We start from the raw sequence: 15,223 nt of genomic DNA on the forward strand, positions 1-15,223 counted from the left end.
CAAGTTTAACTTTAAAAAGCACACTACCCACAAATCCGCCAACAAATGGTCACAAGCACAATACAAATGGCCTATCCAACAGCAGTAGCCTATATAGTATGCGGCATGTCATTGGGGTTATCAAGTGGGCACCCTCATTCACCGATGTTTCGTTAAGTTAGGCCCACGACACCTCATGAAGGCTTAACAGTGAAACCAGCGTCCTGGAGACACTCCCCTCCATGCTGACACCATATCACCACATTGAAATATCCAATACCCAAAATACTCTTAACCAGCCCAGGCATGGTCAAGGTTGGCTAGGTTGGTCCGTCCCGTTGATGTGGACTGAACCATAACCATAAAAACCTTGGCCAACCAACCATCACCCTAGGCACAGCCCATCACAAACACAAAACAAATTAGCCAGTTAGCTTAGCCCGTTAGCTTAGGCCCCATCCCAAACACAAAACAAATTAGCCAGCAGTTAGCAGTTAGCTTATGCCCCATGCTGCCCCATATTACCACAACAAGCATCCAAATACCCTTAACCAACCTAGGCATGGTCTAAGTTGGCTAGGTCGGGCCGTCCCGTTGATGCGGACTGAACCATAAACCATAAAGAACCTTAGCCAAGTATCATCAACCTAGGCACAGTCCATCACAAACACAAAACAAATGAGCCAGTTAGCTTACCTTAGCTTGCGCCCCAGGAAGGGTAACTTCTCCTTACCCACAACCAAAACAAATGAGCCAGTTAGCTTACCTTAGCTTGCGCCCCAGGAAGGGTAACTTCTCCTTACCCACGACCAAAACAAATGAGCCAGTTAGCTTACCTTAGCTTGCGCCCCAGGAAGGGTAACTTCTCCTTACCCACAACCATTCGCTTGCCCGTTCTGCTGCTAAAGACATGTTACTAACCACCTGCCTTAGACTTCGACCACAAATGCCCAATTCAGACAGCAAGCCAATAGCAGATCTGGCCACAAACCCATGTGCACCGATTTCAATAGGCCTTAATCGTGCACTCCAACCTCGCTTAGCTGCCTCCTCTGCTATTTCAGTATATTTAGCTCTCTTCAGCTCATTGGCCACTTCCACTCTGTCTTCCCAAGGAACAGTGAGTTCAATGAAGTAAACTATCTTCTCTGAATCCGACCATAGAATTACGTCGGGACTTCTTATTATTATTCTTCTGTCAGGTTTTATGGCAGTTTACAGGCAAAGTGTATTACCGCCATCTACTGGACTGAGATGCAATCAATTGGATGTTATTTCAAGGAAAATCATAAAAAAATAAAATAAAAATAAATAATAAATAAAAAAACAAAACAAACAAAACAAACAAAAAAACAAAAACAAAAAAAAAAACAAAAAAAAACACAAAACAACCAACTAAATCCTATTTGCTAATTGTGTTTCTTTGATAAATGTGATGACAGCACTAGTGATGTTTCCTGATCTAGGCTCACCTAATAAGGTGTCTAAAGAGAAGGCTTTCTTGGCTGCGTTCACTTTCCTCTTTAGCTTTTCTCTTTGTCTGGAGAATCTTAAGCATTTTAAAAGAACATGATCTACATCCTCTCTCATTCCACAAAACTCACATTTTCCAGTTGGATGTTTATTTACAACATGTAAGCTATTATTCAAACCAGTATGGCCTATTCTCATCCTTGTAAACCAAACCTCCTCTTGTCTGTTTGGGTACATAGGTTTGTTATTTAGGATATTCTTTTGTATATTATATAAATGTCTACCTTTCTTCTCCTTATCCCATTCAGCTTGCCATATTAAGTTAACTTTGTGTTTGATGATTACCTTAACTTCTGATCTGCTGAGTGGAATGTTTAACTGAACTTCCTCTTCCTTAGTTGCCTCTTTTGCCAGCTTGTCTGCTTCCTCATTACCACCAACTCCTTTATGAGCAGGTACCCATACAAACTGGATTGATATTCCCTGTTGACTGATTGCAAATATGATATTATTAATTTCATTCAATAAATCCTGTCGGCATGATGACTCTCCATTTTGTATAGATGTGAGAGATGACATTGAATCAGAACAAATAACTGCTTTAGGGGGCCTAGCTTCTTCTATCCACTGTAATGCAATAATATAGCTGTCATTTCAGCTGCAAATATGGACAGATGGTCTGATGTTCTCTTTTTAATAGAGATTTTGTGATCAGGGATATATGCTGCAATACCTGTTTTACCCTCTGAATCTTTAGATGCATCTGTATAGACCTGTGTTGTATCATAATACATACTTTCTAGATATTGCTCTACGTTCTGATACACTCCTCCAGATTTAGCTATCTCTTTGGTTTCCATAATCACCATAGGAGAACAAAACAACCAAGGTGGAGTTCCTACCAGGGGCACAGTCTTACTACAATTGATACCATCTATTTCCAATTGGTTTGCTATTTTATTACCATCCCAACCAAAGCTACAAATCTGGGATCTACCATATTCCCAACACTCGTTAAGAACTTTCTTAGTGGGGTGTGATACATCATGTTCCTTTAAATTAATCCAGTAAGCCATACTCAACTTAATACGTCTAAGGCTTAAGGGCATTTCTCCTGTTTCTATTTGTAATGCTGGTATTGAAGATGTTTTAAATGCACCACAACATATCCTCAGACTTTTAGCCTGCATTCTATTGATTTCACCAATCAATGTCTTAGATGCTGAACGATACACAATACATCCATAGTCTAACACTGATCTTATCAGTGCAATATAAATTATTTTAAGGGACATCCCTGACGCTCCCCAGTTGTACCCTGACAAACATTTCAAAACATTAATGCCCTTTTTGCACCTCTCAATTATTTTCTGTATGTGTTCCTTAAATGTTAACTTGACATCAAACCACACTCCCAGGTACCTAATAACGTTAACTTGTTTTAATGATTGATTATATAACTTAAGTTCTAGTGTGGGATTTACTCTTTTCTTTGAAAAACAAATAAATTGAGTCTTCTCTATAGACAAATGAAAACCCCACTCACATGCCCATTTTTCTACCTTGTTAATAGCCAGTTGCATTTTGGTTGTAATATTATCAATATTGCGTCCTTTTACCCACAAAGCTCCGTCATCCGCATATAATGCTCTATTGATTCTAATGTCGTCTATTGTATTGAAAACATCATTAATCATGATGTTGAACAGCACTGGACTGCATACACTACCCTGAGGTGTTCCGTTTTTTATTGAATAGATGTTAGAAAAATTAACCCCAACTCTCACTTCTATTGTTCTATCCTTTAAAAAGTCTCTAATCCAGTTAAACATCTTACCACTAATACCCATTCTATTCAGCTTAATTAACAGTCCCTCCTTCCATAGCATATCATACGCTTTCTCTATATCAAAGAATGTTGCTAAGACTGATTCTTTATTGACTTGCGCTTTCCTTACTTCATTTTCTAGACATACAACAGGGTCCATCGTAGTACGTCCATTACGGAACCCACTCTGGTGTGGGGAGACAAGACCTCTTTTTTCAATTTCATACATTAGTCTTCTAGTGATCATTTTCTCCATAAGCTTACATAAGTTAGATGTTAATGCTATTGGCCTGTAACTTTTAACTTCAGTCTTATATTTTCCCAATAGGAACCACTACAGAATGTTTCCAGCCCAAAGGCAATCTTCCTTGCTCCCAAACCTTATTGTAAAGACTTAAAATTATCATTTTAGCCATATCATCGACTTCATTAATCATTTTATAACATACACCATCCTTCCCCGGTGAAGTATTCCTAACCCCATTTAACGCTCTCCTAAGTTCAAATAACGTAAATTCCTTATCTAGTACACTCTCGTTTATTACCTGTTTCCCCAGTAGCCCTTTACTCTCATCCATAACTTTAACTCTCCAAGACAATTCCTCATCAGTTAGGTTTTTTGAACTATGAACAAAACTTTTTGCAAGCATCTCTGCTTTCTCTTGATTAGTTACTGCCTCTTTATCATTATTTTTAATTACAGGTAGAGAAAATTCCCTTCTAATGCCTCCCATCTTTTTAATCATGCTCCAAACATCACCCACTTTGACTTCTGCTCCTATTTTACCACAAAAGTCACGCCAATATGTCCTTTTAGCTTCTTTTATGACTCTTTTAACCCTTGAGTGTAATTTTTTATATTCCATTAAGTTGGTATAGGAATGATTTGATTTAACAATTTTGAAAGCTTTATTTCTGGCTTTAATTGCTTCCTTACAATCATCTGACCACCAAGGTACCATTCTTCTTTTCCTCATCCCAGAAGATTTTCCAAGAACCTCCTCCGCTGACTCACATAAAATATTTGTAATTGTTGAATTTAACTCATCAACATCATTACTCATTTCTGACATTATTCCCATTAGCCTGCCACTTGCCTTCATGCTATATAACCCCCAGTTTGCTTCTCTCATTCTCCATCTTGGAAACCAATTCTCTTCAAGGCACACATTTTGATTTCTAATACCTAACCAAATAATATAGTCATCACTGCCAAGAGAATTTTCACTAACCTCCCATTCACTTACCCCTGCTATCTGATCAGATACTAATGTAAGATCTATTGCTGATCCTGTTCCATGAGACGCATCATACCTAGTATTCCTTCCGTCATTTAAATAAACCAACTTATAATCATCCATAAACTCCTCAATAGTGCTCCCATTTTCATCCACCTTAGTACCTCCCCACAGAGTGTTATGTTCATTAAAATCTCCACATAATACTAGCCTTCCATTTCCCTCCTCACACATATTGTCTAGCATTTCTCTCAGGATTCTTTTACAAGGGTTATAAAAGTTGACGATTTTAATCTTAGTTTTACCTACCCAGATCTCAACCAGGACTGTTTCAACCTCTTTATCTGCATTTAAAGCTCTGTAATTAATCCCCTGCTGAATAAATGTGGCCACTCCACCTCCTGCAGTATCCCTGTCTTTACGTACTGCTGTATATCCATATATTATGAAATCAAGTGATGATTTTAACCAGGTTTCCTGTATACAGATAATGTTGGGTTTAATATCTAATTCCTCAATAAAGTTTTTAAGTTCCTGACCATTAGCAATTAAACTTCTGGCGTTCCACTGTAAAATTGATAGACTCATTACGAACTGCCACCTGGTACCTGGCTATCAGAAATTCCTAATACCATGTTATGAATAGAGTCAACTGACAAATCATGAATCTCTAGATACTTTTCTGCTGCTCTTTTAATTATTTTAATTCTATCACTTCTACTTGCCACTTGGGCTGAACAGTTAACCACTTCCACCATAAAAGCAATGAAACTTTTCTTATCCACAATTAAAGTATCTTCAGTTACCTTACAACATTTCTGGGTCGTTTGAGCTTGACTAGGGGTTAAATCTAAAGGGGCCATACCTACTTTAACCCTTGATTTTGCTTGGTTTTCTTTGTCAACCTTTTTAATGGCTTCAGCATAAGTAATGGTCTCTTTTACCTTAACATTTTGCACTTGAACTGCTCTTTTATGCATTTCGCACCCTTTGTAGGCCGCACTATGTTCACCTCCGCAATTACAGCACTTGATTTTCGTTCCTTCCGCACATTTACCATATTCATGTTCGCCTCCACATTTAGCACATCTGGGTTTTGATTTGCACGCAGAAGAAATATGTCCATATCGCTGACATTTAAAGCATCTAGTTGGTGGGGGGATGTAAGTCCTCGTCATATAACTTACATACCCAATCATGATTCGTTCAGGCATCTTAACCTCATCCAACACTAACAAGACAGACAAACTTGGTCCTTTACTTCCATTCCTAAGTACTTGCAAACGCTTGACTTTGCTGACTCGAACTCGTTTAACATTGCTTTTAATGTCTTCTTCTGACAAGTCTGTCGATACTCCAGATATCACCGCCATTATTTTACCCCTTTCTTCCCAGTCTTGGGCTTTAACACTTTTCCCCAGTAACGTTTTAAGTTTCATCAATCCCATTCTCTGATCTCTGTCTTGACAAACCACTAACAGGTTACCATCTCTTAGCGTTCTGACGGAGCGAACTTCTCCTATTTGCTTATAAATTGCTTCACTGACTTTTAATGGGTTTAATACACAGGGGGTTTGAAATCGAATCACTACTTTAACCTCAGTCCTAACTCTTTTCGTTTCATCTAGTTTAGTATTTCCTTTTCTTTTCTTCGATGCTCTTTGAATTAAATTCCATTCACCTTCGTCACCTTCGCTTATAGTACTCTCACTATCATGCTCCCCTGACAACTCCTCCAAATCATTAGATCTAGTTTCAAACTTATCCATGCTTAACAATCCATGATCACATCCCAGTCCACCAAACGCCATTTCCAATGGGTCTGGCGGCTCTTTCGCATTCCCGGAAGCACTCATCGCTTCCCCAACTCCTCGCCTAGTGTCCGCGTGTTTGACTCGCTTGTGCAGCTATCTCCTCCACCAGCCTCAGCCCCACTTCCGACTCTCTTCCCTAGGACCCATTCCAAGAGTGTACCTTACGTCGGGATGTAGCTTAGTACTCACTATATGTGGAGGTACCGCCATCTGCTGGCCAAGATCAACCTTCATTTCCCAGCCCGCCCCATTTTTCAACTGGCCGGTTTTACACCTGGCCTTCGCAGAACAAGGTTTATCCCCCTGACGTACAAACATAACAACCCACATCCCACCACTGTTAGAAAAAAAAACAAAATGAAATGTACCTCAAAATTCACACCATGTAAATTTACACATTATAGATAAGTTAAGTAGAATTGCATCTCTGAGGAACTGCAAGAGGGGCCTTGATCAGGTGCAGTTCACCAAAAGCATTACAACAGTACAACAGTTACAATATTATGTGCATCCTTGCAATGGAGCCACGTGTCCACGAAACAAGTTTAATTTAGATACATGAAAGTGTTGCTGAGATATGACCTCACTTCTTGTTTGATGGCTTTGCAGCTATTTTCTGACTGTACTCCTGTTTTTCTGTCTTTCAGTCACACATACATTTGTGTGGCATCACACAATCATACACACACATATACACTTGTGCACACACCTTCACACAGACAAACACACACACACACACGTACATACACACATATGCATACACACACACATGCGCACACACACACACACACTCACAAACACACATGCAAAATGTACATGTACATACACACACAAACACATACTCAAATGCACGCACGCATACACACACACAAATACATCTGCATACAGTGGGTACTACATTCAATTGTCCGGCTTCACGCATGATTCTCGCGTGACTCACGCGTCTTTTATTTATATTTCCCCAGTGAAGCGGCAATGACCCAAACAATGCACCAGGTGGCAATTGTGAGCAGGGTTAGGAACGTCGGCTTTTGCCGCTTTCAGTCTATACGCGCCAGTATGCTACAGTATGGACTATAAATTTAGCCTACCCAATGTTTCTTTCCACAAAATTACCCCCTGATGAACTTTCATTTTTCGATGGCTGATAGGCCTACACTAAGTCTCCTGCGACAGTCCCAACAGTTAGCACTATAATCAAACAATCCAAAAGTGAATTACCCGAAGCAAACGGAAAATCTTCTGTTAATATAAGCTAGCCTACCGATAGTCTCACGATAGAACTTGTTATTGTTTTTGAAGGCGTCTTTGTTATTTTATGAAGTTGCTGTTTTGTTTATGTTTGTTTTACTTTCATTAATGGTTAACCTCATGGAAATTAAATTTTGACTGCTAAAAACACCATTTTAACGCAGGTTTCGGAGGGACAGAAATACCAACAGAAAAAGCAGTGCCCGTCTTCTGTCTGAACATTGCCTACCTGCAATAAGTATAAGTATATACTCTTTTGATCCCATGAGGGAAATTTGGTCTCTGCATTTATCCCAATCCGTGAATTAGTGAAACACACAGTGAGGTGAAGCACACACTAATCCCGGCGCAGTGAGCTGCCTGCAACAATAGCGGCACTCAGGGAGCAGTGAGGGGTTAGGTGCCTTGCTCAAGGGCACTTCAGCTGTGCCTACTGGTCAGGGTTCGAACTGGCAACCCTCCGGTTACAAGTCGAAGCGCTAACCAGTAGGCCACGGCTGCCCCCGTGGCTATCACTTCACTGCTCGACACTACCCCACATTCACATGGAGAAATGTTGCACGTTAACAATGGAGAGAACCTTTCAGAAATTATTTATTGTGCGAATGGGTTAGCAAAACCATAGCTTTTGGTGAACGGAGATGCAGATCATCCCCCTAATTAATTTGTTTGTGCAACAGCCTGTTCTCCAGTGAGAGTGAAATAAATGTTTTAAAAGCTGTCATCACCAGGCTATTTGCTACGATATTTGCTACTATAGGCTTACTACAGTCTAATTTTGCGTGCCAATTCAAAGACCTGCTCATTTTTTGATTAGACTAGACGAGACTCTATGCTGTTTTCATGGACAGCAAGGATCCGCTTTGTTCGTTTTTTTGAATAACGTTGTTTGTTGCTTCTACACATGTCATCTCCAGGTTCAGTTTTGCGCAGACGCACACATATATTGAATGAGCGCTGACACCACTACTCCCTAATTGCATGTCTCTTTATTTGATAATGCTAAATTAAGAAATATTTTCTAATCAGGAAAATGTTTTGTTTCTTTTTCTTTCGGTCCACGATTCCATAATAGGCTACCATTCAATTGTGCCGCAAATTATTCACGGGCAATCTTCTCGTCGAGGAGGCCCTAAGCCTGTAGATCAGAGAAAGCATGCTCTGGGAACATAACACAGTTGCCCGGCTAGTGTACTCATGGGTCTGTCTATAAGGAAAATGACAAGTGTCTTAGTGCACTTTGTGGGTCTAACGTCAGTGGGTCATGAGGCCAGTGGCTACCCCACTTTTCAGGAAAAAATAAAAAATAAAATGTCTCATTTCCCGATGCACCACAAAACATCTTGCCTATTCGTCTGGGGCTTTCTATAGTTTCAGTAGGCTACGGGCTGTATCATGAGACAACCAGCAAGAACAGAATGGGTTGATGTATTTCACTTAACCTGCTGTCCAAACCCCCTGTGCGCGGATACCCAGATAGCAAAATTAGATTGGCAGATAGTGGACCGTTGGTGGTATGCCGCTGGTGGCGTGCCACTTGTGGTCCGCCGTTGGACCACCATCTCTTTAAATGTAACTTTTCATTAATATTAATAAAAGTTAATAAAATGATATACAGTTAAGAAAAAAATATTCATACCCCTGGCAAATATTGATATAATGTTGATTTTCTCTTGACCAATATGTTTGTTCTGACTGAAAATGACACTGCCACAAAAGGTTGTAAGATAATGTTGTAGAAACATGGAATCAAGAAAATAATCATTTTTATATTTTTTTAATTTTTATGAAAAATGGTTTATCCAAAATTATTCATACCCTTTTTAAATAATCAATGGAAACATCTTTATTTGCCATCAAAGCTCTCGAAATGGTTCTTATGATACCTACCAAACCTCTCCATGTCTCCACAATGATTGTAGACTGCACCTTTTTAGCAGCAATCTGGGTTTTGAGGCAGGAACGATTATTTGCCATCACTTTGGCCTTGTGCTAACTTTTTTGACTGATTGAGGTCTGGACTCTGGCTGGGCCACTCTAAAATGTTGACATTGTTCTCTGTTAACCATTTCTTGCCTTGTTTGGCTGTATGTTTTGGATCATTGTATGGTTTAATGATCCAATGATGCCTATTGGGGCAGGTCTCTTGACACACTGCCTGATCTTTTCCTCCAGAATCTCAGTGTAGCCTCTTGCTTTAATGTTACCGTTTACTTTGAGAAGGTCACCAGAGGGGTATTTCACAAAACCTAGATAAGGGATTAAGCTGGGATTTTTTGGTTATCCTGGATGAATTTAGCCTAGACTTGGTTTCACAAAAGAGATGGCACATAAGTTACCATGGGGATTTATTCTCTGCACCTAGCCTGGTCCCGACCAGGCTAACAGCCAAGCTAAGTTAATTCTAATGGTAATTATGTGGTCTTATTGGTTCAGCTAGCTCTCATTCACATCAGACCTCCGTGCTCATTTTTAAAGAGCTTTATTCCATTTATACACTATTTGCTAAATGTATTTGCTCGCAAAACAAAAAGGATTGTCTGCCTACTACCATATGGTTATTATTTTAATTGTGATAGCCTTATAATTATTAACATAGGACTAGGTACTCATTGTTTGCTTATTTTATTAGCCGTTTGATGAATAGCCTACTGTAGTTGATTGGAAGTGGAGGGGCAAGTTTTCGAAGGTGTTTTCAACTATAATATAAAGGTATATCATACTATGTGCATCTTTGTAATGGAAAGCGCTTTTTTTAATGACGTTGGGTGTCGAGACAAGGAAGCATTCACACGTGGGTGCATACGTAAATTTGCATTCAGTTGGTCTACCACGCCTACTCCTGCTGTTGTACAGAAATAGCCATGATTCCCCATTCCAAAAAGGACAACTTTACTTCATTGTTAGTCTATATCAAAAGCGGCTGTTCACTTTGTGAGAATGACGCTATTTTCCGCGTCTTTTTTTATTCCAACCGTGAGTTCTTTGGGGCAGAAACGAGAACGTGCACACATCCTGAATTACTTACACCTGGCTTGACATAGTCGCTCCTACTGATCCTGGATTGGCGTTAGTGAAATGAGTTGAGCTAGGATGACCAGACAACGCTATGTCAAACCTCGCTTTATCACTTATCTTGGATGTCTTAATTCTGCCTTTGTGAAATACCCCTCTGATCCCGCTGGTTGAAAAACATTCCTCTGATTAACAAGAAAACTGCATGTGTCTTTCTTTCCTCCAATTGGAATTAATAAAGTGGAAAGGGAAAAGGGAAGTGGAAAGGGGAAAAAAGTGTGAGATTTCGCCAAATTTGGTTTTATTCATTTTGAGTAGCCTAGGCCTAAACTGTTCAGCAAAGGCCATCATCTCTGGCCCCAGCTTGATAAAAAAGTAGGCTCTGATTTAGCCTAGTCTACTGTATGACTTCAACGAGGTGATCTTTAGTATCGTTCTGTAGCTTACCATATCAATCACACTGCGGCTTGCAACGCCTTTGCATGCAGTCCGCTGCCCTGTTTACCGGCAATGCTACAGCGGACTTAAACTGCCACCTCGTGGCGATAAGTTGTAATACATTTCACGCAGCTGCGTGAATCACGGAAAGCGCGAATGAAGTGGCCACTTGAAAATAGGACCCACTGTACACAAACACACTCACAAACACACACCCACATGCACAAATGTACATGTACATACACACAGACACACACACACACACACACACACAATCAAACGCACGCACGCACACATACCCACACACACTCAAATGCACGCGCACATACCCACACATACACACACAAACAGACACACACTCAAATTAGGGCTGGGATAAACGGTTATTTTTTAAACGATTAATCTAGCGATTATTTTTTCGATGCATCGATTAATCTAACGATTCATTTTTTCAGTCCGATTCGATTCGATTATCGATTATCTCCCCATTAATTGACTAATAGCAATTTATACATTGTTGATTTACATATCTGAATGAAAAAACATGAATTCCTTAAAGGAGAATTCCGGTGCGATATTGACCTAAAGTGTGTTGAAACATGATACCGAGTGTTAACGTATGTCTCATAGCCCATCTCGGCTTGTCCCCTGCACTCCAAAATCTGGCACTAGGGGGGTGCCTCGGCATTGGCCTAGCCATGCAAATAAATCACTGTTTTACACCATTTACAAGGCTCAACGTATCTCCACACTTCATTGGTAGACTTCCGAGGGCCCTGACATTTAAAACGAGACATTGAGAACTTTGAAAAAGCACTGGTAGTTTACTTACAAGACGATTTATACAGACAGTATCTTCACGAAGTTTAGCGTTTGCAGCCATCTTGAATTTAGTTACGATAAGTCGAGCGAGGAGTAAGAATGAACAGGTATGATAAGGGATCAGATTCCAAAAGTAATTCTGTGGAAATACATGGATTCCAGTTTCTTTCAGTAGCAGCAACTGGAATCCATGCATTTCCACAGAATTATTTTTCTGGCGCTAGCATATGCTAACCATATGTCTGTACAGAAATACATTTATTATTTTCTACATAAAAAATATATAGGCTATATGGCCTGATGAAAGTGGACAGCTAAGAAAATGACCAGGCTACCGAAGTTGCGTGGAAGATCTGCTCCAAGAAAATCGGATAGACAATCAATCTGAACACTTGCATGTGCACCAACCAGCAGAATATTCCATATCGCCAGCCTTCACTGGGCCTAGCAAAAAAGTTACTTCAGGTTACTATCGCAGTCACTCATCTCATTTAGCTAGTACGCTACGCATCCCACGTTATTAGGCTACCGGCCATGCCGACTATGAGGGCGGCGGAAAGTGAAAGTGGAAAGGGGCTGTGATCGCACATTAATAATTCATTAGGACTATTTTTCTGCTGAAACATTAGGCTACATATTTTACGTTCAATGTAGGCTATAGGCCTACTGCGAGATATGTACAAAAAGACATTTACACATTCACGTCACAATCAGGAATTATTTGAATAAGACGGTAGACTAATAAGTCTTTTATTTTACAAGACGGTAGACTAATAAGTGATAACTGTTTGGCTGACAGCCTTTAAAGTAGGCTCAATTTAATTTCCAGGGAAAGGTTTTGTATGTTTTAGCCTATGTTACAGCAGGAATTAGTGCCTGGCGTGGCATCACGATGGTTGCTTCCCATCACAATGTCTGTCAACCATCACGATGGGCGATGATATCGTCCATCGGCACAACCCTAGCATCATCAAAGACTTTTCTCACCCCAACCACAGACTGTTCACCCGACTCCCCTCCGGGAGGCGTTACAGATCTCTCCACACCCCGAACCAGCAGGTTCAGAGGAAGCTTCTTTCCTGCGGCTGTCACCCTACTGGACTCTAGCTCTGCACCCCGGTGACAACCAACCAAGCCCCCCACCGCCCGATGCCTCCTTGCCTGTGCCTGTTGAGGTGTCCACGATTTGGCAACCTTGACAGGGACAACAAGTAGGTGGACAGCACCCCCCCCCACCCCCGGACACTTGCACTACCCTATCCCATTCATAGTGTTCTATCTATTTATTTACAAATGTACATACTGTAATTACACTTAGACCCCGTTTACACGAAGGGAAAACGCAGATATTCCCCTGCGGTTTGGCCTCTCGTTTACACTCCGGCCAAAGTGGAGATTTCTGATAACGCCGGTTATGTGCTGCCGTGTCAACAGGGATAAACGGCGTTTTAGCTTCTTAAGCGCCAGAAAATCCTTAACGTCATGTGAGCGCCTGATGTTTACAGTTTCTTTGGCTACTGATGAGGATTATCATGGATGCTGTTAAGGTGCTACTAATTTTTACTTTTGTGCAAACGCTTCTGGCCTGTTTGCATTTGCAACAACTGCTCTACATGGAGGAGCAGAGGCGAAGGATCGCACCAGAGCCCGTCTTATTAGACATTCTCTGATCGCACGGAGGTCAGCATTTTTACTGCTCGTGTTAGTCGTTGGTGTCGATTCTGAGGATTTTGATTGGCCAGCATGGCTTTATTCCTTTCCCTACACTGCCACCCATAGGTTTGGCATAGTTATTATGGCGCTCGACAGCGTATTTATGCGGGTTGATGTAAATGACAAGTTTTTTGAAAAAAATGTTGTGTGCACGATGTTATTATTGAAAACGGAGGGGGGGAAATATTCGTTTCTCTAAATACCCGGCTATGTGTAAATGTGGCCTTACATAGCCATTTTCTACTGCTCTTCATACTATTCATCCTGCACATACACTTATTCTTACTACCGTATTTTCCGGACTATAAATCGCTTTGGAGTATAAGTCGCATCAGTCAAAAAATGTGTCATTAACAGGAAGAAACCAGCCAAACTATGAAAAAAGTGACTTATAGTCCAGATAGTCCTCTTATAATGTTACTCATATAATGTTACTGTTTCTGCACTACAATGATACTGTTACCACACTGCATAGCTGTACATTCTGTACATATCTGCATATCTATGTTTATTTTTCATACTGAATATCCACATTTATTCACATTAATACACGTTACTACTGTCTAACACTCCACTATATTTATTGTCCTGTCTATGCACCACCTGCGTATACTTCGTATATCACATTGCACTTTTCTGCTTTTTTTTGCACTTCTGGTTAGACACAAACTGCATTTCGTTGTCTTTGTACTTGTACTCTGCACAATGACAATAAAGTTGAATCTAATCTAATCTAAAGAGAGGTCCTCAGAGATGTGGACACCCAGGAACTTGAAGCTAGTGACACGCTCCACCTCAGTCCCGTTGATGAGAATGGGGGTGTATGTGCCAGCTTTAGACTTCCTCAACAGATTTTATGCCGTAGGTCTCGTAAAAATATGCTCATAAAATCATCCATAAAAACCTTTCTACATGTCAGCAATATTGTGTGTACATTTAGTAACAAATTTAACCTCAGCTGCTCTTTAAGTTCAATCATAAAAACTCGCACATGGAATGTGTTATCCCAAAGTGTTGATGTCTTGCATCATCACTCAGAGAACTAAGGTTACGTTGAGTAACCGTGATGTTTTTGGTACATATATACTATCAGTGTGTAGTTGGTGTTTTGTGTTTTGATTTACATGATGGCTGTGTGAGCTGTTCTGATACAGAAATGCCATGGGATTGAAGAATTTTACAATAATTTTGTTGTTTTGCAAGAAAGAATAATCATTCAATCAAATCTGGTTTGACCATCTTACCAACAGCGTATGCAGCCATTAAGAATCCTGCAGACCCTGCCAAAACCTGGAAGTCCTCCAATCTGGTTTTGTGAATGATGAGACCAATTCTTGTGATCTATAATAAATGAAAACAGACACAAAAGAGCTTATACCTTATGAGTAATATATGTTAAATGTTAAATAGTACATAGTTTTTTTTGCACTTTGATAGGCAATACCCAAAATGTTTGTCAGAGAAAGTCACCATACTATAGTAATAGTCACACGTTTGCAAATACCTACTCATTTATGGGTTCCCTTTTAGTTAGACTATTCTTACAGTGTAGAAAGTAAAAAATGTAAAAAAGCAAAATGTTTTATATTTTGGGCTCATGAAAGCAGTCTACTTTTGCTGTATGACAGCTTTTGTATGACCAACTTAAAGGA

The 15,223-nt window shown here is 40.1% G+C and overlaps 1 protein-coding gene across 2 annotated transcripts in view; it reads right to left on the bottom strand.

Annotated features, from left to right (window-relative positions):
- The window catches only part of hoga1 (4-hydroxy-2-oxoglutarate aldolase 1), a 138,506-nt gene that overhangs the window by 18,788 nt on the left and 104,495 nt on the right, over nt 1–15,223 (bottom strand). For both annotated transcript variants that reach the window (XM_076277744.1, XM_076277743.1), the window contains one exon: nt 14,816–14,912. In XM_076277744.1, the coding sequence (XP_076133859.1) occupies nt 14,816–14,912 (97 nt within the window). The remainder of the gene's footprint in view (nt 1–14,815; nt 14,913–15,223) is intronic.

This window comes from Alosa pseudoharengus, unplaced genomic scaffold, assembly GCF_046254945.1.
Source record: "Alosa pseudoharengus isolate Yale_2024_CS ecotype anadromous, Long Island Sound unplaced genomic scaffold, YU_APseudo_1.1 YU_APseudo_1.1_scf_11, whole genome shotgun sequence".
In the NCBI taxonomy this organism is placed as follows: Eukaryota; Metazoa; Chordata; class Actinopteri; order Clupeiformes; family Clupeidae; genus Alosa; species Alosa pseudoharengus.